A 22,750-nucleotide genomic window follows, 5' to 3' on the forward strand; every position below is an offset into this window, starting at 1 on the left:
GGGAAATGGAAAAAATTATTTGTTAGTATTTCAGGCTTATAATAAATTTTTTTTAATTTGTGATTTTGAAGTTGATTTAATAGTAAGTTAAAATTAAAATATTGATAATATTTGGAGACGGAGGTCGGAGGGGGGTTCAAGATAGGGGACACATGTATGCTCATGGCTGATTCATGTCAATGTATGGCAAAAACCACTACAATATTATAAAGTAATTAGCCTCCAATTAAAATAAATAAATAAATTATTATAAAGAGACATTAAATAAATTAATAAAATTTATTAATTAAATTTTAAATAAATTAATTAAAACAAATAAATTTACAAAAAACAAAAAAATAAAACATTGACAATATTTTAAATTGAGAGGTCACCATTTTAGAGTTTGTGTTTATTATCACAATTTTTTTTTTTAAGTAAAATAGATTTAGAGATAGCTTAAGGGGAGTGGGAACTAACCTTAACACAAGAACCTGATGAAAAAAAAAAAGAACCTCATGGTATTTTGTGGGACTTTCTTCACGTCTCCCATTATATATTTCAGTTACAAAGCTGGAACTTAATTTTTTGTGAACTGCCTTTTTTAAAATATCTTTTTTAATTTTTAAAATCGAGTGTAGTTGATTTACAATGAATCTACCTGCCATGCAAGAGACACAGGAGACTTGGGTTCAGTCCCTGGGTTGGGAAGATCCCCTGGAAGAGGAAATGGCTACCCACTCCAGTCTTCTTGCCTGGAAAATTCCATGGACAGGGGAGCCTGGAGGGCTACAGTCCATGGGTTCGCAAAACGTCGAGTAGGGCTAAGCAACTAAGCCTGAGTAAGACAGGTTATTATAAGATAGTGAGCATAGTTCCCTGTGCTGTACAGAAGGTCTCTGCATATCAGTTAACCTCAAATTCCCAATTTATCTCTCCCCCATCTGGTAACCATTGACCTGCCTTTTTGCGTGCCAAGTCGCTTCAGTCATGTCTGCTTCTGTGCAACCTATGGACTGCAGCCTGCCAGGCTCTTCTGTCCATGTGATTCTCCAGGCAAGAGTACTGGAGTGGGTTGCCATGCCCTCCTCCAGAGGATTTTACAAACCTAGGGTCTGAATCCACATCTTACTTCTCCTGCATTGGCAGGCAGGTTCTTTATCACTAGCACCACGTGGAAAGGTTTTCCTTAACATTAATTACCTCATCAGTAAAGTCTTGCTTTAAGTCATTCCACAAGACCCACTGCTACCTAATGGAACCCAAGCAGATCAAGACACATCACGATAAACTTCCATAGCTAGAAGGAAAATAATTATAGCTGTAAGCTAAATCCAGTCTTCTTAGTATCTGCTAAACCGTGATCTGAGACCTTTCCTGGGGGAGGATATTAAATAATAAGTAGAAATTATCAATCACAGGTACATTTACTTATTGTTTTTCCCTTCCTTGGCTTGCAGTCCAAAATTGAGCAAGTGATTAAGATGTGATTCTGAAATCCCAAGAATACAAGTCTTTTACTTTCAGAGATTACTATTTTGTTGCTCTAACCTTCATGAAATCATGATGGGAATTTTGGCTGTACTCTTACCGAGTACAAAGCAATGGCTGGCAGACTCTACCAGAATTATTTGTGGAATTTGTTGAAAATGCAGACTATCTCCATAGATCCAGACTCAGTGGGTCTGGGGTGAGGTCCAGGAATCTGCATATTAAACAAATTCACAAAGCTTTTCAGCTTGCAGGTGTTTCAAGGAACAGAGGCTGATAAATGTTATAAATTAAAAAAAATTTTTTTAAATTTTATCCTGGACTATAGTTGATGTACAATGTTGTGTTCATAAGTAATTTTTAAAGTTACCCTGCTATCAAAATTTTGACCTATAGCAACTTGTGCAAAACTGGGTAGATAGTTTCCTAGAGAATACCTTTGTGCCTAATCAGAGAAAGAATTATCTCCTCAAATATAGGAAACTCCCTTCAGAATGATTTATAACTCTGTGTGTGTGTGTGTGTGTGTGTGTGTGTGCATGCACGCTGCTTTGTGACTCACCGGTCTCCAGGAGAAACAAAAGTTACTAAGGGGTGGAGCATGAAGGTGCATATTTTTTGCACATGATTAAGAGATAAGAGTAAGAAAATTTGGCATCTCATTTGTTTTCCGGATTATATCCTAAAGAAATTCAAGCTGGTCGTTAAAAGCAGAGACATCCTTCCAACAAAGAAGGCATTCAGCCCATTTTTTCCTTGCCTGTCTCTGCCAGTATAGAAGAGAAACAAAGATATTCCATCAATTTTGGCCCTGGCCAACTGTGAACCCATCTCAGTCTGGCTCAGGATGGATTTTTAATGCCAAATTCAGTGTTTTTCTCCACATAAAAAAATATAGACTGAGTTACTTTTCAGATTAAAAAGAAAAAATCAGTAGAATTTTATTGTAGGGACATGTCACCTTCCCCTTCCACTTCTCTCTTCAAAGTAGGAGTCCAACTCATTTTCTAATTTCTCTGAGTCAAAATTTCTGGACCAAAGAGATGTTTATTTCTGAGACTTTTGGAAGTTCCTGCAGAACAGTGTTTTTAGCAAGCTTAAGAGTGTGCTCAAGTGTGGGTTTCTGGAAATCTCCTGGCTCCATCAGTCGACATGTGGTGGGCTGTGTGTCCTGGACACTGACTTGGCATCCACTGCCCAGAATGCAAAATATTCAACAATGTATTCCTTCATCTAGGTCTGAACCTCAGTATTTTTAGGTAGCATCGAGTCAACATACCTGTCTGCGGACCTCTGTTCTAAAGAAGTTACTCATACGCATTTGCGTCATGTTTAGAGGCGGGGGGCATGAGAGCTGGAGCACACCTTGGAACCCAAACTCGAGAGGAAAGAAGTGCGAGTCAGAGCCCTCGCTGTTTACTTCCTGACTCGATATGATGCACCAGGGTGAAATTAGGTGCATCTTCACTGCTGTCACGGGGATTTGGAGGCTAGTGAACTGAACTTCACCAATCATGGGTCTGAGAGAAATTGACACTTTGACTTTTAAATAAGCTGACTTGGCCATATCAAGAGGTTTAATAGGAACCTGTCTTTGCTCATTGGTTCTCATAGAACCTCAGAGCCTTCTGTCCTCTTGCCCCACTCACAATTGCTTCATCGGTGGGATATTTCTGCCCACAGTTCCATCATCTCCCTTCACAGACACCTCTTTGGATGTGAATGAGGAGTTTCCTCTTTCTGTAGTTTTCCCCAATCAGACACGTGGGAGCTGAAATCAGTTCTTCCAAAGGCAGGTAGAAACCAAAAGCCAGAACTGAGCATGACCCCAAGATAGCATGGGCATTTAGCATCAAGGCAGTGTATCTTGCGAATACAGAGCCAAAGGATCCCTTGGAAGTTTATATCAGAAAGGAAGTGAGGTTGTCAGTGATCAGTCTGAGGGAATCACACTTTTCTATCCAACCGAAACTCATTCAAAATAAGCCAATCTAGGGAAATAGATTATTCCCTGTTTTTTTTGGTTGTAGCCTAAGGAAATATAGCTGGTGGATAAAAACAAGAGATATCTTTCCAACCAAGAGGACATTTTGTGTAACTAACTCAACTTTCTGTGGTAAAACAAAATAATAGTTATATTTAGTCCCTAAGGCTGAGAATAAGAGTTATTTATTTTGCACAGAAACAGCTAGCTTCAAGCACTCCCCAACTGCCAACAGACTGACCAAAGTCAGGGCTTTATTTAGCCTGCAGTGGTAGAAAATGGAGGTCTGTCAACCTCAGTTTCCAAGGTGAAAGAAAGCAAACTGGAAAATTAGGAGCCTGATTTGATTGTGACCGAAAAATGAAATGTCTTCCCAGTCACCTCCAAAAGAATTTTTATCTTTTTTTACTCTCTTTTTTTTTAAAAATAATTTTATCTATCTATTTTTGGATGTACTGGGTCATCGTCCTGCTCGGGTTTTTTTTTTTTTTTCTCTAGTTGCAGCAAGTGGAGGCTACTTTCTGCGGCGTGTGAACTTCTCATTGCAGTAGCTTCCCTTGTGGAGCACGAGGCTCCAGGAAGCGTGAGCTTCAGTAGTTGCAGTTCCCAGGCTCTAGAGCACAGGCTCAGGAGTTGTGGTGCACAGGCTTAGTTGTTCCGAGGTGTGCGGGATCTTCCCGGACCAGGATTCAAACTGTGTCTCCTGCATTGGAGACACCACTGAGCCACCAGGGAAGCACCACCCTTTTCTTTTTTTTTTTTTAATTCTTTCCATGAAAGTATGAAATTACAGGAGGAATTTTTAAAAAATCAGTTTTATTAAGATATAATTCACACACCATACAATCCACCTATTTAATGTGTTTTCTGATATATTCACAGATATATGCAACTGTCACTAGTCAATTTTAGAGCTCTTTCATGACCTCAAAAGGGAACTGAATACCCTTTACTGTACCCCATCTTTCCATCTCCTCCCATCCCCAAGCCCTAAGCAACCACTAATCTACTTTCTGTCTGTATAGATTTCCCTATTTTGGACATTTCTTATGAATGGAATCATATAATATGTGGTCTTTTGTGACTGACATCTTTCACGTGTTATAGTATTTTCAAGATTCATCGTTGTGGCATGTGGAACCATGTTTGTTACCTAAAAGGTATTTATTAGCCAAAAAAACCTGCTTGATATAAAGGTGAAAAAAACACCTATCTGATCAACATTCTAATTACAAGAGTAAAGTATGGTTATTTTCAGGTTTTTTAAAAAAATATGTTTTTTAATTTATTTTTCTGGCTGTGTTGGATCAGGTGGTAGTTGCAGCATACAGGCTCTCTAGCTGTGGCACTGGGGCTTAGTAGTTGAGGCTCATGGGCTTAGCTGCTCTGAGGCATGTGGGATCTTAATTCCTTGCAACTGCCCCTTCATTCAGAGAAGGCAATGGCGACCCACTCCAGTACTCTTGCCTGGAAAATCCCATGGGCAGAGGAGCCTGGTAGGCTACAGTTCATGGTGTTGCTAAGAGTCAGACACGACTGAGTGACTTCACTTTCACTTTTCACTTTCATGCATTGGAGAAGGAAATGGCAGCCCACTCCAGTGTTCTTGCCTGGAGAATCCCAGGGATGGGGAAGCCTGGTGGGCTGCCATCTGTGGGGTCACACAGAGTCGGATACGACTGAAGCGACTTAGCAGCAGCAGCAGCAGCCCCTTAATTGCAAGGTGGATTCTTAACCACTGGACCATCAGGGAAGTCCCTGTTTTCAGTTATTTTAATTAAAGGAAATGTAAATTTCTTGATATATTAATTTTTTTAGATTAGGGTTGTCTCTGGTTAGTAAGAAAGTCCTGGAAAATTTGTTTTCTTAGGTAGATACCACTTGTCCTTTCAAATCAGCTAGTTTGAAGATCTTAGAATTTCATTTCCTAAAGGAATGCTGGAGTGGGCTAAATGGCTAAGGAATAAGGCACCAACCTCATTTTAATATGAACAAATTGATGAGCCAAATAGATTATTTGTTTTACTTTGTCAGGGAGAAGAACCTCATTTGTATATCTGGCATAAAGCTTCCCTTTTCCAAATCCTTGGTTGAATTAAGGAAACTAAATGATGGAAGGAAGGAATTTATTTAGTACTTGTTTTATGTCAAATCTCATACTAAGTGATTTACTTATTTAGTCTTTATAATCCTATGAGATCAATACTATTAGCCCAATTTATCAATATCGTTAACAATTACTAGTTTTAGAACTTCCCTTGTGGTAAAAAGTGACAGAAAGTGAAGAGGAACTAAAGAGCCTCTTGATGAAGGTAAAAGAGAGTAGAAAAAGCTGGCTTAAAACTCAACATTCAGACAACTAAGATCATATCATCCAGTCCTATCATTTCATAGCAAATAGATGGGGAAAATGTGGAAACAATGTCAGATTTCATTTTCTAGGGCTACAAAATCAATGCAGATGATGACTGCAGCCCTGAAATTAAAAGACACTTGCTCCTTGGAAGAATAGCTATGTCAAATCTAGACAGTGTTTTAAAAAGCAGAGACATCACTTTGCTGACAAAGGTCTGTATAGTCAATGCTATGGTTTTTTCTGTAGTCATGTATGGATGTTAAGAGTTGAACCATAAAGAAGGCTGAGTGTGGAAGAATTGACACTTTCAAACTGTGGTGCTGGAGAAGACTCTTTAGAGTCCCTTGGACAGCAAGGAGATCAAACCAGTTGATCTTAAAGGAGATCAACCCTGAATATTCATCGGAAGGACTGACGCTGAAGCTGAAGCTCCAATATTCTGGCCACCTGATGCAAAGAGCTGACTCATTAGAAAAGACCCTGATGCTGGGAAAAATTGAGGGCAAGAGGAGAAGCAGGCAACAGAGGATGAGATGGTTGGATGGCATCACTGACTCAAAAGGACATAAATTTGAGATATGTTAAAACTCAGGGAGATAGTGATGGACGGAGAAGCCTGGCATGCTGCAGTTCATGGGGTCGCGAAGAGTCAGACAAGATTTAGTGGCTGGAGAACAGCAATAACATCTGGTGGTCCAATGATTAAGACTCCGTACTCCCAATGTAGGGGCCCGGGTTCAATCCCTGGTCAGGGAACTAGATTCCACATGCCATAACTAAGACCCGGCACAGCCAAATAAATGAACAGAAAAATAAATAAAATAGTTACTAGTTTTTTGGCATCTACAATGTATCATGTAACACTTTAGATACTTCACAGGCATTTTCTCTCATTCTCACATCAGACCTGACAGCCAGGCTAGGATTAGAGTGTGGCAAGTAAAGCACTCACCAAGTGCAATGTTTGGAAGGGACACCAAAATAGTAATCAAGATAAGTCAACTTATAACTTTTTAATGCAATAAAATACTTTATTTTTGTAATATTTTAATGCAACACAAGTGATACTTTAATATCTAAATATTTTACTATCATTTAATATTTAATGCAAATCATATTATTAATTATATGCATATTATCATGCATAGATGATATTTTAATGCAATATTTTTAAAAGATCAAAATCAACCCAAATCTATGATGAATAGAATGTCAAACATTTTGGTAAGATATATTACTGATCATTTTACTTGTCAGTGTTATTGTACAACAGAAAAAATCATTTCTAATTGTCCTGCATTTCTGGGTCCATGACAACTTACTTCCTTGCTAGCTGGCTTATAAGAGGTGACCACAGTGTATGAACAGATTAAATAAAGGAGGGCTATTTTTCACTTGGTTCAACATATGGGAGGATATTTTGATAAATACATGTATACTTATATAAATATGTATGGGACTTCCCAGGTGTGCTAGTGGTAAATAACCCGCCTGCCAATGCAGAAGACATAAAAGATGCAGGTTGGATCCGTGGGTTGGGGAGATCCCCTGGAGAAGAGCTTGGCAACTCACTGTAGTATTCTTGCCTGGAGAATCCCCATGGACAGAGCAGGCTGTTGGGCTACTGTCCATGGGGTCACAAAGAGTCAGATAGGACTGAAGTAACTTAGCACGCTCATGTAAACATGTACATTTACATGGTGTGTTTTTTCTTTTGCCTTGGGCTCACTATGACTCTGCAAAGCACTGCCTGACAGATTGGCATTATTACGATCATTTTACACATGCAAAACTGAGGACTGGAGAGGTTAGGTAATTAATTAAGAGAAATCACATAGCTCGTAGGCAATGGCGTTGAACGTCAAACCTAGGTCTGTCTCCAAAACCCAGGCTGTTTACAAAATTGTGTTGTGTTTTTGTGTACGACATTAGACCAGAGTTGGCAAGGGCTTCCCAGGTGGTGCAGTGGTCAAGAATTTGCCTGCCATTGCAGGTGATGCAAGAGACATGGGTTCAATTCCTGGGTCAGGAAGATCCCCTACAGTAGGAAATGGCAGCCACTCCAGTATCCTTGCCTGGAAAATTTGGTTAAGATATTAGAGCTGGCAAAGTTTGCCAGAGCTGGCAAACTTCTGTAGAGAGCCATATAGTAAATATTTTCCGCTCTGTGGGACAGTGGTCACTGTTAAACCACTCAATTTTGCCTTATACCAAGAAAACAACTAAAGACAATATGCTAATGATCATGGCTGGATTTGGCCCATGGGCAGTCATGTATTAGATTATAATAAAGTATCTCAGGAACATATAAGTTATCTCTGAAGATGTTATAGCTAGCTTTCCCTGACATCCTATTTGAATATGTTTCTTTTAATTTAACAGAAGGAAGACAGTAAATGATAATCAGGTCTGCCCTACACAAGGGTCTGAATTCATCACTGGATGGGAGATGTCACCCATACAACTGTAATTTTCCGATTGTCAACAGGAAATGGCATTTCTTTTTTTTGTTGTTGTTTTTTTTGTTTTTTGTTTTTTTTTTAGGAAATGGCATTTCAAAGGGACTGAATTTCAAAGTAGTCTGAAGAGTAAAGGCAAAGTTTTTCCCCTTTCAAATAAACTCTAATAGAAGAGGTTAAGCTTTAGAAACCAGTTTAACATGTTCTGCTGAGCTGTTAATACTACCTCTGAGCAAACTCAACTTTGTAACAAAACAACAAAATAAGGAGGTTTGCTTTCTGAAGGGGTGTGTGTGTGTGTGTGTGTGTGTGTGTGTGTGTGTGTGTATGTGAGAGAGAGGTGCTCAGTTGTAATGAGTAGCCCTTCCCTTCTCCAGGAGATCTTCCTAACCCAGGGATTGAACCCAGGTCTCTCATATTACAGGCAGAGTCTTTAAAGTCTGAGCCACCAGAGAAGCCCAAAGTAAAATGTAAAGAACTATATGAGGGTGAAGCAATGTAACAAATTTGCTAGTCACATGTATCTACTCCTTACATGCTCTCCAAATTACGTGAGAATTTCAGGCCCAACAACAAGACAAGTTCTTGAGCTTGGTGCTGGGTACACACTACTAGACTGAAAACAGTACAGTGCCCGCCCTAGAGAAGCTTAAACTAATTTGTAACATAGTCCAAAATAAGATAAATGTAATATATTATTTTAAAAATGGTGTTAATTCTGAGAGGAAAAGGTTTAATAACTTGAGGCAATTTTAAGCAAAGAACTTTAGGGCGGAGTGCATGACCTATTATTGTTTGCATATGATTTTCCAGGCTGTGTCTCCTGCAGATATATTTCTAATAATTTCAGTCACAATGCATTTCATGCTTCATTTACTTTATAAACATTATGTCATACACTACATAGTATTTATATGGATCATTCTGAATGGCTGACTAATGTGTTAACAGATTGATATTCATTTATCCAGGAAATATTTGAAGCAAGCCCTGTTCTTGGCACTGGGAACGTAAGAATGGATAAATGGACAAATAGATTAGTTATCTTGGAACTTCTGTGCTAATGGGGGAAGTTATTTCAGAAAAGGAAAAAATGTTTCAGGTTTGTGGTATGAAAAAACAAGTAATATTTAAGGGAAAAAATGGAGTGGAATTCAACACAAGGAAGTAGAACATCTATAAATCCTGGGGGAAAGCATATAAAGTCAGAGCATCATTTAGGCCAAGGAATTCACTTACAGATGAGAATAGTATAGTGAATAGGTTATCCACTAGCCACCCCACACTTTTCCAGCTTAAAAAAAAAGGAGTCAACTTCAATTGTAACTAATCAAACTGTATCCAGGAATGTCTCGGAACAATCAAACAAAAGAAACAGGATAAAATTGTCCTATTGAAAAAATCAACACTTTCTACCAGCCCCAGAGCTTCTGAGGGTTAGATCAAAGGCAGTCCCCCATTCCTAAAGGTGGTTCTGTCCCCCATGCAAGTTTCTTATCCCATGAGCATGGCTGGGGATGGGTGAAGGGCCATCCAGGAGCCTGTCTTGAAATCAAGAGCGAGTCATTCAGGAGCAAATGGAGAAGGCCAGGCAAAGGACTCACTGTGAGCAATGATCTTGTACTTTCTAGAACTAAAACTACATGACCAGGGAAATACAGTTCTAGAAGATAAATGTTATATAAACTTCATCTTCATTGTTCATGGCAGTTCCTGTTCTGTAAAGGCACTCAGGCACTTAAGTAGCAGTTACTGGACCATTGCTCGGAGGGGAAATAAAGGGTTAGGTTCTGGGGAGCCTCTGGTTACAGCATTTTTGTTGACTGATCAATCAATACATAATCTGATTTTATATGTGTTTCTGTTTAAAGACACCATATTTAATATATATCATTTACTTGCTAACATTGAACTCATGGCCAGCTCTATAACTCATACCTGAACAATGCTTATGTAACACCTTTTCTCTGTAAGGTAATATCACAGCCTTTATGAGTTTAGAAACTCCAGCCAGCAGTTGAGGACTATGTTTTCAAACAGAGAAATCACAAAGAAAAGGCACAAGAAGCAAAAAATGTGGCAGTAATAGGCCAGGAAAAGGACATTTGTTGCAAGAGCTGAAATAAGAAGGCAGAGCGTTGGTGTGTTTGACCACTGCTGAGAGTGTTGCGTGGATATTTTTTTTTGCCACTCGGCACGGGTCTGTGCATGATTGCAAAAGCCCCTCAAGTATTGATTTCAGGGGTTACAAATACATTTGGGTTTTATTTTAGGTCTTTAGATAGAGTGTTTACTACTGTGCTTTATCACTTGCAAATATTCTGCATTCTTATTTTATATGCATTCAATATTATGTAATTTTTTTATTTATTAAAAATAAAATTTCTGCCCTCAAGGGCTCTCAGAGGTGTGGGTGGTAATCACACTCCTCTTTCCTCTGGGTTTCAACCAACTGAGAAACTGACCCATGGCTAAAAGTTTATTCAGCTTGATTGTTGACATAGCTGGATTTTGAAAAAGTGGAAACCAAATCATTTTCTCCTTCTAATGCAAAACAGAGGTCCCCTGCTGACCTTTCCCCAAGTGGCAGGGTCTACCTGTCACCAGGGAGGAGGATAGAGGAGAGAAACTATGGAAGGGAAAGAGGGGGCCCTCCTTCCTAGGGAGTGGAGGGGGCATCCCCTGGATGAGGCACACCCAAACTACTGAGATGCAGAGCAGGGGTAAGAAATGTTTGATTTGGGGATTACAACGAATTTTGAGTAGGTGAATTCTCAAATATGAAATTCATGAATAAAGAGGACTGACTGTATTTTGACAGAGGGAACCCAAAATGTACGTTTTACAAGTGTATTTGTGTTCTTGTGAAGTTTGCTCAGCGTTCAAATGTTCTTTCGATGAATTTGTAGGGGAGAAAGTGGTCTCCCCAACCTATTCCTCTGCCATCTTAGCTCCTCCCATGTGTTTGTGTTCTTAAGAAAGGGTTAAGGAGGATATACAATAGAGGAGGCAATACATGAGCAGTAGCTTTCTCATCTTTCTTGGTAGATTAGAAGGAGCTAGAATAGATACACTAAATAGAACAGAAACTCTCTCTGAGTCATATACCAGTACATAGAGGCTTAAATATTTATTTTTAAACCAAAAAAGTAATCACCAGAAGAGCTAGAAGTAATTTTATAACTAATAAAAATCAGGAGGGGAAAAAAAAAATCAGGAGGTAGACATTGGATCAGAGAGAAGTACTGAGTGTGCTAATGCCCTCATTATTCATATCAGAAAGTCATTAGACACCGTCTGGAGTTAACTCAAGCAAGGACTGGGACATAATAAGGAAAGACAACTGTTCTGACAAAGGTCAGCAGCTGGACGCATGGCAGAATTTATTTTCTTTTTTTTTTCCTTTTCTTTTTTTTCAGAATTTAAAAATATGCTCCACAGCAGTCTGAAATACAGTTTCCAGATGCCCCAAACTCCTTGCCAGGAGTTCACAGTGGAGCATAATTAAATCTGAATAAATATACCTACATCTGGAGCACTTCTGCATGTAGCCCACTGACCTACAATCCACACACTGACATCCCATAAAATAGAAAAAAAAGGATTTCATATAAAGTTATAAAGATCAATGCCAGAAAATTTGAAGTGGGCTATAAACTTCCCAGGGTGAGAAAGAAAATACAAATGGAAAAAAACACAAAAGAGCAACAGGCAAAATCCACATAGCAAAAGCAATGGCCTTTTCCAGAGCACAATGCCATTATAAACATAACTAAGACATTTAAAAATACTTGAAGTCACAGCAGTTCTATCAAGTGAAAAATAAATATTTACGTGTTCTGCCCTTCTTGCCTTTCAGTAACTGTCAACTTTAAGGGCTTCTAGAAAGGACCCAGCAGGCCAAAAAGAGCACCCATCCCGTAGACATTGAAGTTGGCAGTTGCTGCTGAAAAACAGCTCTGGCCCCAAACTTCAGGACGCACCTCTGAGCCTTGCAAGTACTCAGATACATGGCTTTATGACACATTGACCTAGTATTGATCATTTGGCTCAAAATGAACAAATACAGTAAATAAGCAATCTCCTTCTTTGGAAAGGGGGCTCTATCTTCCCCAATATGACCTCATTCATAATTAATCTCCACCACATAACTCTCTTGGGCAGGTAGGTAAAGAGAAAAAGATGACATAACTTCCCCAGGCCACCTGGGGTTATGGGTTGTGAGTCGGTCACACAACCAGGAACAGAACCCAGTTTTACTGACGGCTAAGTCCCACAGGCTCAGCCCCACCTAGCCACTCTTCCTTTGCAATAAAATGATTACTTGAACAGTCAATTATTTACTGTTGGGCAACTACAAGCACCAGATAAGTTTCAGTCCAGGTTTTCCTGCAACAAGTAATCTACAGGAAGGGGGAAATCAAAGGGGTCAACTGATGGCGAAAATGTTTACATAGATGAATAAGTCCTGGGTGTATAATGTACAGCATGGTAGTTAAAAATACTGTATTGTATATTTGAAATTTATTGAGAGTTGATTTTAAATGTTCTCTTCTCACACATACACAGGGTGACTAGGTGAGATAATGAGTTAAGTCTTAACTAACCTTATTGTGGTAATCATTTCTTAGTATATATAATATAAAATGATGTCATACACCTTAAACTTACTCAATATTATTTGTCAGTTATGTCTCAATAAAGCTGAGAAAAAAAAGAAAAAGATGGTATTTACATTATGAGCAGGCCTCACTGCACAATCTACTAGACAGTATAAAGTAAAAGGAGGAATATGTGATTTTGGGGCTCAATTTTTTAAAATTATTCATTTATTTATCTATGTCTTCACTGGGTCTTTGTGGCTTTGCGAGAGCTTTCTTTAGTTGCTGCAAGTGGGCACTACTCTTTTTTGGGGTGCACAGGCTTTTCACTGTGGTGGCTTCTCTTGTGCAGAGCACAGGCTCTAGGAGCATGGGCTTGGGAGTTGGTCCATGGTGTGTGAAATCTTCCCGGACCAGGGATCAAACCTGTGTCCAGATGGATTCTTATCCACTTCACCACCAGGGAAGCCCCTGGGGCTCAATTTTTAACCATGTCTTTTCTAGGGTAAGAGATTTCAAAGCCTCCTTAATTTTTTTTGTATGTGGCCATGCTGGGTACACGGAGAGCATGCAAGCGGCCTATCACTCATCACCATCCTTAATTATTTTGCTCTCAAATTATCCCAGATCTGGTCAGTGGAAGCCCCTTCAAGTTGGTTCCTGTGTCCCTGTGACATGTTTTTAAACACTATCTTAATTTCTGCCATAATGAGATGCTTTAAGCTCTTCTTTTTTAAAAAAAAAATTATTTATTTATTTATTTATTTATGGCCATGCTGGGTCTTCATTGTTGCATGGGCTTTTTTTTTAGTTGCTGTGAGCGGGGGCTACTCTGTAGTTGTGATGCTTGGGCTTCTCATGCCAGTGGCCTCTCTCGTTGTGAAGCACAGGCTCTAGGGTACATGGGTTTCAGTAGTTTCAGGCTCTACAGCATGGGCTCAATAGTTGTGATGCCCAGGCTTAGTTGCATGTGGGATCTTCCTGGACCAGGGATCAAACCCGTGTCTCCTGCATTGGCCGGCAGATTCTTTACTGCTTAGCCACCAGGGAAGCCCTCTAAGCTCATCTTAAGCTGTTCTCTTAACATCCCCAGAATTTCTTTTAAGGCCATTCTTCAAGTCCAGTCAGCAGGGTGAATGCTTAAAGATGATGTTTGAGCAAAGAAGGAAAGGCCCGAGAAAGGCCACCATGGTTAACAGTTTCAGATGCGTTTGAAAGGTGCAGAGCCAGGCACACCATGTTCTCCACCACCATTGCAGTTGGGAGCTGTGGACAAGGAGAGATGCTTGGACCCTACAGATTCAGTTACTAAGTCCTCTACTATGTGCTGGGCACAGTGATGGATATATGAGATTAATCATAAGCCACCATTCCAAGGAGACTGTGGTCCTATGGGATAGACATCCATATAAAGCAACATCCATAGTACATCCCTGAAAATGTCTTCACTGGGCTGTCATTGTGGCACAGAGAGGAGCTGGGGAGTTCTGGGTTGAAGGACAGACAGTAACTAAGGCTGGGAGAGTTGGAGAAGGCTTCACTAAGGTAGCTTTTGGGTTATATCTTAAAAGAGGGTAGGATTTTTTAAAAAATTATTTTCTGCATGAAAAAGAAGACACTACTTATGAACTCTAAATCAGATATGATGTTTAAACTTCATTCAACTAGATCCAGCCTCTTGCTAGGTACTGTAGGACACATGGAAAGAACTCCAATGAGTGTAGGACAGAACTCTTATTTGATGTCTGTCTAAGGAAAGAACTGTAATGATACCATCTAATTTTTATTTTCAGACACAGGTGAAACATGTCCTTCATTTACCAAACTGAGTTTTCACAGTGCAGTGGTTGGAACGGGACTAAATGTGAAGTTGATGCTCTACACAAGGAGAAACCCAACCTGCGCAGAAGCCATCAACTCCACAGTTTTGGGAAACTTGAATGTAACTAAGAAAACCACCTTTGTGGTCCATGGACTCAGGCCGACAGGCTCTCCTCCAGTATGGATAGAGGACTTAGTAGAGGGTTTGCTCTCTGTGGAAGACATGAATGTGGTTATTGTTGATTGGAATCGAGGAGCTACTACTGTAATGTACAACCATGCTTCTAGTAAGACCAGAAAAGTGGCAACAGTCTTGAAGGAATTTATCGATCTAATGTTGGTAAGGAGGAATTCTCTTAGATGGTTCAGAGCCAAATTGAAATTGGCTCATTATCTAGATATTTAAAGCCAAGAGGTGTCTACATGACCAGGAGGACTATTTTTGCAGTGTTTTGCAAATGTTAGTTGAATAAGCCCCCAGGAGGGTGTAGGGAAGGGCTGAAGGTAAGGCCCATAGGTATGGCTATTCAGGTTGTGCACTGCACAGGGAATCCATCTAAGCACCATCGTCTCTGTAGACATTGTAGATTTATATATCTATTATAATAATTTTCTAGTGAATGACAGCAAAGTGTCCTGGGGAAGGGACATCTTTTTCTAACTCATATAAAGTTACCTAATGGGTTGGAGAGGTTTCCTGGCTTCACTGCCCAGAGTTTTCTCAACTTTCATAGCTCTTCCTTTTCTTAGACTTGCCAAAAGTTTAGCGATCAGATTATCCAAAACCAAAACTGATATACCCAATCTGATAAAAAGTGATTTGATATCGGGGCTATTTCAGAGAGCCATACCTGGTGGCCACTGTGACCAGGGGTGACATAAATTTTACATGAGCTCCTCAGCTAAGCCACAGCCCTTGGGAAAGGGAATATTAAAATGACTCATGACCAGCTATCCCAGGACTATGGACTATATGCCCTGCCCCTTTCTTTCCTTCCTTCCCTCTCCATGATAATTCATTAACCAAGCCAGCTTGAAGATAAAGGAGTTCATTAAAATATTTGATTGCCCTTCTTCTCAATGGGGAAGGCTTTAAGATGTCTCAGCTTGGTTCCTAGCAGAAGCACGAATGGAGACACCATGGTATAAAAATTAAGGCACAGGTTTGTATTTGGACAGACAAGTTTGAATTCTGTCCTGCTCCCTCCTAGAAGCTGTTTGACCTTGGGAAGATGACTTCAGCCTGGTCAGTTAGTTTCCTCATCTGTATAATCAAAAGAATAGCTTCTAGTTTGTGGGGGTGTTGTGACATTTTAATAAGATAGTGGACATAAGGTGCTTAGAAATATTTCTCCAAAGTCAACAGTTAGGAAATTTCTCCAGGTATTGTCAACTCCTTGGCCCCTCACAATTTTTAACAATGGACCTTTTGAAATTCTAGGCAGAAGGAACTTCTCTGGATGACATTTACATGATTGGAGTAAGTCTAGGAGCCCACATAGCTGGGTTTGTGGGAAAGATGTATGATGGCCAGCTGGGGAGAATTACAGGTAAGAGTTACAGGTAAGGCTTCCTGTGAATGGGCACAGGATAACCAGCCTGTGAACTGTGTTTCCTGGGGGAGCATGATACAGGAAATCCAAGTCCTTGGGTTCCAAGTCAGCTCTTCCAATTAGTTAACTACTCTGAGCAAATGTCCTCTTGTGCAAAGGGAAGACCATAGTAGTAACTGACTTCAGCAGTATTAAATTTATTATTTAATAAAATATGTGCACTTTATTAATTGTGTATGCTGTAGAAAAGTTTGATGCTGACTTTATTTCTCTTATGGCTACAGAAACAACTATGTCACATGATGGGGATTTTGCCCCAAGCAGATGGCCTTCCTTTCATTTAATCCAAGATTGTTTAAACTAGTATCTAATATAGCCCCAGGCATAGCTGGAGCTTCAGGGTAGGAAAATGAGATGGAAATTATGTTGTCTGGAGCTTACTCTGTGACTATCAGCTGTCAGACCAAGACTGAATAAAAACCCTCAGAAACACAGCAGGTGAAACTCCAAAGAAAGATCCCCTTGCTGGGTTCACTTGCCTAGTGCTCAGTAACTTTCCACAGTGACAGACGAAGGGCTGAGGGAGGCTTTCTCTTTCAGAGAGGCAAAGCTTCTGGCCATCCATATCTTTTCCAGAATCGATCCTTACACTGAGATAGCCATTCCAAATCTAGGCAATCTGGAAGGCAGAACTGAATGGAAGGAGGGAGGGGAAAGGTAAATGATTCAAACCAACTACAATTGAGAGGTAACCCTTTAGAGTCACAGGACTGAATGTGGTATTTAAGTTGACATGTGGCCCTGGGCTAGTCTTCTGGCCCGCCCCGCCCCGCCTCCCCCACCCTTCTGTCTGTCTGTTGGTCTGTCTCTCTCTCTCACATACATATGTACTCCACATTGGCTGGGTGTCTTCTAACCCTGGTACTTGAGGTCACATTTTTTCCTGGGCTATTTTTTTTTCCTCACTTTCACTCCGAATGCCAAGGTTGCCCTCATGTTATTCACCTGCTTTCCTAGGTAAGCAAAATGTTTTTTCAGTTTTTTAAAAAATATTTATTTATTTGGCTGTCCTGGGTCTTAGTTGTGGCACAAGGTTTCAGCATTCAGGATCTTTAGCTGCAACACGCTAACTCTTAGCTGTGGCGATGTGGAATGGAACCTGGGATCCCTGCATTCGAAGCGTGGAATCTTGGCCACTGGACCATCAGGAAAGTCCCTCTTTTTCAATTTTTAAAATTATTACTATAATGTTTTAGAAGGCAACACGTGTTTACTTTTTAAAAATTCATTTTTCCTTATGGGTACAAAGGAAAATGGCTCAAATTTGCTTGTTATCTTTATCTGTTGGGAGCTTCTCCTCTGGGAGCCGGGACTTTTCCCAGTGGTGTGTTTAGAAGCTGATCAGCTGTCCACACAAACACACACACACACAAATAAATTTATAGCATTTGCTGATTCTATGATGTAAATAATCCCACTGTGGCTGATTTTCAGCTACTGACCTGACGTCACTGACCAGAAAGTTTGGGGAGAGAAAAGCTAAATGGGCTGTCCAGTGTTAGCGCTGGGGGCTCCAGCCCATCACTGCCTTATTCTATCTACCCCCTAATTTTGCTCCTCAGCCTCGCAGCAAGCCTGTTCCCACAACTACTTTGGATAGAAATACAATGTAACCTGGCCTCTGACCATGGAAATTCCCCAAGCCAGCTTCCCCTCCACCCTGGGCCCATGCAGCCCTGCTTTGTGACCTGGACTCAGCCCACAGTCTGCAGCTCCATTTTCTGTCTCCTCTGACTGCCCCATGTTCTCCCAGTTCCTCATCCTCACTGAGCCCCAACGTCAAATTCACCTGTTCCCAAGCGCTTGTCTCAGGGGTAAAGCGTTTCCCTTCCCCACTCACCTCCAACTGCCCTTCTTGAGTGGGATCACTGGATTGTGGGGCGGGAAAGACATAATTCACTCCCAACTCCTAAGAACCGGGCGGTTCTGCTTGCTAACTATCTAGGCCAGAGTGTCTGATTCATCTCTTTCATTTCCCCTTTTGTCTTCTGTTCTTGCTTTTTCTTTTCCTCTCCAAGCACGTCTCCTGGTATTACTTTTCATTAATTTCTTCAAACAAGATGAATAGGTTTAAAAACATTTCAAGTACCTACATCACTTGATAATACATTAAATTTGATTCTTATGAAAATCATCTTGGAGTGTTGGATACAATACTGACATGCTGAATCATGATCTCTGGTCTTGGGATCCAAAAGTCTGTACTTTTATTTATTTTTTTAAAAGTAACTTAAGCCTAGTTTTCTTATCTTTTTAAAAAACATTTAATTAATGTATTTATTTGGCTGCACTGGGTCTTTCTTATTTGGGTCTTTGTTGTGGCATGTGGGATCTAGTTCCCTTACCAGGGATAGAACCAGGGCCCCCTGCACTGGGAGTGTGAATTCTTAGCTACCAGACCACCAGGAAGTCCCAGGAGTCTGCTTTTAACCAGAAGATTCAGGTGGTCTGAATGCCATACATTAAAAAGTGACCACAGATCTGTGTTGTCCAATATAGTAGCCATGAGCTGTGTGTACCATTGAGTACCTGAAATGTAGCTAATGCAAACTGAGATGTGCTATAAATACAAAGCACACACTGGATCTTGAAAAAAATATATTAAAAAAATTTGAAAAATATATTAAAATATATGAAATGTCTTATTAAAAATGAAAGATATATTAGAATATATTAAAATATGAAAAAAGTTATGAAAATATTAAAGTTTCATGAAATTTGCAGTTTACAAAAAAATATATTAAAATATACCTTAAATATATTTAAAAAATTGGATTTTTTATATTCATTACATGTTGAAATGAAATTTTACTGCTATATTGGGTTAAATAAAATGCATTATTAAAATCAGTTTTCTTTGTTTTTCACTTTTAAAAAGTGGTTGCTAGAAAATTTTAAACTATATATGTGGCTCACATTATATTTCTATTAGATAGTACTGCCTTGGAGAGTTAGTTCATGGTGACCTTTGGGATGGGAGTAAGGGAGGCCCCTAAAGCCACCTGTAATACATTGGACATTTGTCCTGGGAAGAGGTCTGAGGTCCAGGGCTTTCATCAGATTCTCAAACTGGTTACTTTTGTGATCAAAACCAGGGATCACTAGCTAGACACTTTGCTGGCGATCACAGAGCAACAAGAAAGAGCTCCATTTTGTTGGTTTTGTTTCTGTTCTGTAATAATCTCAGTATTCTGAATTTAGATATAGGAGTGCCTTGGTAAGCCTTCTGAAGTAGCAAGTAATTCTACCTCTGTTTTGCAGATAAGGAAACTGAGGTTCAGAGAAGTGAAGTAACCTGCCTAAAATCACACAGCTGGTTAATGCTAGGTTTGGGGCTCATGTCACTTCTATCCAACTTCAGTGATCTCTGCTCACACAAAATATGCAGCTTTTTAAGGATAGTTTGTGATTTCTGGCTGACAGTGTAAGCTGATCATTTGCTATGACTTTTCTCTAAGGAGATCATATGTCCAAGTTTACTGTGACATTCCTCATTTGTGTCTTCAGTCCTGGCGTAATTATTAATAGCAGCTTTATCACTTTTGAAATTGCCCTGGTTTGGACTTTATACGGTAAGCCAGTCTATCGGCCATGAATCTGGAGGCTGCTATAAACTGAGGCTCTTACTGTTCATTTTCTCAGGCAGGAAGTGCTGCTGTTTTATGTGAGGAGGGGGAGGCTTCCCCAGCAAGGTGTTTCTGAGGTTCTGAGTTTCTCATGCTTCATAGGATCCACGTGGGGTCTCACTGATAAGATGGCTTGCTCGTTATGTCAACCAAGCCAGCAAGGAATAAATCACAGTGATCCTTGAGACTGACCAAATTGCCCAGATGGCATCGTGTTATCTCACTGGCACCTATCTTCTCAAAGCTGTGGAATCTTCTCAGATTCTAGACCTCCACTGCGTGACCATCCCCTCAGAGAATTTTTCATTGGTGGAGTATAAGAAGGACTCTGTCAGAAAGGGAGGACGCTGGTCCTCCTTAAGAGCCAGTCACCCTCTCTTTTCCCTCTAATAAATTTCCCTTTTCTTGCCTGACTGCCTGGCTCGCTCTCTTTTTCTCTGTACTTGCCTTAAAATGCTGTGCTGATATCCTATGGACTTGGGTACCTGGTTATTGATCCACCCCCTCCCACATCAGTTTCAGCTGGGAGCAGACAGAAGAGGAAGAAAAATTGGGGGAGAAAAAGACAGGGCGATAAGAAAAGGAGGCAGATAATGATATACCTCAAGGAATCTAGGGTGTTAGCTGAGGAGAAATGGAGAGACTGGGGCTAGAACCAGGACTGCTGAGGCAAAGATACTATCTCTTGGGTTTTATAGCACTGGGGATAGGAGATGTCATTTAAAATGATCTTCATAGATAAAAACTTGGGGGGACATCCCTTGAAACCGTTTCCACTCCAGGTAAGTTTCTAGTTAGTAGGGCCTTTGGGATCTTCTGGTGTTTTTAGTGTGTGGTTACATCATCACAGGAGCTGCTCTCTTGTTTTGGCAGCTGTTTCATAATGATGGTGAGGAACATCCCACTGACATTGACCAAGAGCAAGGAATCAGCTCAGGCATTTATGGAGTGGGTTAACTGTGCAGGAACTGACACACACAACTTATTTCCCTCCTCCATATCTGGTCTAATGCCTGGCCTGACAAATGAGTCTCACACTTTCCCACTCAGTTTGCCAAACCCAATTAATGGAAATAAAAAGCTCAGCGGAGAGAGCTGGTTGCATTGTGAGACTGTGGCTCTGGTTAAGACACTTGAACCTCAGTTCATTCACATGTAAAATAGGAATGACAATAGCTACCTTGCCTCCCTCCCAGGCTTCTGATGTAAGCTGGTAAATGTGAATAAAAATGGAAACAATAAAGGAGTTTTTTTAATAACAAGGAAGAGAAGTGAAGTTCTAGGTTATTTAAAATGGGATAAACATAAGTACTGTGTTCACTTTGTTTATGCACCCTTGGATGCTTTTTTTCCTGAGGAACCAGTTTATCCCCGTCACTGGTCCCCATCTGTCTGTGCACTCCCTACTGTGGGGGCCCACACAGGTACACCTCCAGGGAATTCTTTGGCAGGCCAGTGGTTAAGACTTCAAGCTCTCACTGCCAAGGATGTGGGTTTAATCCCTGGTCGGGGAACTAAGATTCCACAGGCCACGTCGCTCGGCAAAAAGAAAAAGGTACACCTCCGGAGGGAGTCTGGCTGCATTCTCAAGGGGGTGCTGCGAGGGTAACCACCTCCACTGTGGGAAAAGGCTATGGGGCTGTGGAAAGGAGCCTGACACAGCAGGATGGGAATGTGAGTGCCTGACCACCAGGGGTGCCCTGCAGCCTGTGAACCATCCTCACCAGGAGGGATCAAAAGCCCGCTGCAGGTGACTCATGGCGTGGGGCTGCCAAGCCAACTCTGTTTTTCTTGCAGGTCTGGACCCTGCGGGCCCTTTATTCAACGGGAAACCTCCAGAGGACAGATTAGATCCCAGAGACGCACAATTCGTTGATGTCATCCATTCTGACACAGACGGTAACATTCTTGTCTTTGTGGGTCAGTGACCACCTCCCCCCCCAAACTCCCAAAGAGTCTCTCCCTGTGGGGATGCTCATGCAGAGGCGGATCAGGTTCCTCCAGATTCCCTCTTTACCTACAGGGCAGGCTTCCAAATCCACAGGAAGATTGAAGGGAAGTGGTTTTATGCAGGCATCTAGGACCTCCTGAAGGAGTGGGGGTGCCCTTCTCATTACCTCTTACTTGTAAAGTGATTGTCTTGACCCATCAAGGAATGAGAGGCTGGTTTGCACACCATGGACAAATGTTTCCATAAGTGCAACTCGGTTTGGATGCATGATTTTCTGTGTTTTTTTTTGTTCTTTCTCATTATTTCCTTAAGTTGAAAGATTAAGTTAAGCATTGTGTCTCTCCACACAGAACATTTCCTAAAAAAAAATATATATATATATATATATTTATTTATTTATTTATTTGGCTGCTCTGGGTCTTAGTTGTGGCATGTGGGATCATTTCCTAAAAAAAAAAAAAGGTTATATATTTATTTGGCTGCTCCGGGTCTTGGTTGTGGGCATGTAGGATCTAGTCCTCTGACCAGGGAATGAACCTGGGCCCTCTGCACTGGGAATGCAGAGTCTTAGCCACTGAATCACCAGGGAAGTCCCCCCACAGAGCATTTCTGAACTGCCTAGACCTCTCCAGCTCTCTGTAGATCTTCCTGGCTATTTCTGTCTTTCATGGTGTTGATTTAATTTCCAATACTGGGTACATAATGTGGGGATTGGGCTGATGTTAAAGGTGGGTCTTTATATCCAGATGTCTGGGAGGAGAGCTGGAGTAGGCACTTAGCTGGAGTAGGCACTTAGGGAGGGCAGAGGGGACAGAATGACAGAGTGGTCATTCAGTAGTACATCCCTTTTGTGATACAACCACCTTGAC

General features: G+C 40.7%; 1 protein-coding gene across 1 annotated transcript in view; it reads left to right on the forward strand.

Moving 5' to 3' along the window:
* Positions 1-22,750, forward strand: part of LIPH (lipase H) — a 48,392-nt gene that overhangs the window by 1,289 nt on the left and 24,353 nt on the right. The window contains exons 2-4 of the mRNA XM_043473501.1: positions 14,664-15,031; positions 16,133-16,241; positions 21,728-21,829. Of these exons, the coding sequence (XP_043329436.1) occupies positions 14,664-15,031; positions 16,133-16,241; positions 21,728-21,829 (579 nt within the window). The remainder of the gene's footprint in view (positions 1-14,663; positions 15,032-16,132; positions 16,242-21,727; positions 21,830-22,750) is intronic.

This window comes from Cervus canadensis, chromosome 7 (genome assembly GCF_019320065.1).
Source record: "Cervus canadensis isolate Bull #8, Minnesota chromosome 7, ASM1932006v1, whole genome shotgun sequence".
NCBI classification, from domain to species: domain Eukaryota; kingdom Metazoa; phylum Chordata; class Mammalia; order Artiodactyla; family Cervidae; genus Cervus; species Cervus canadensis.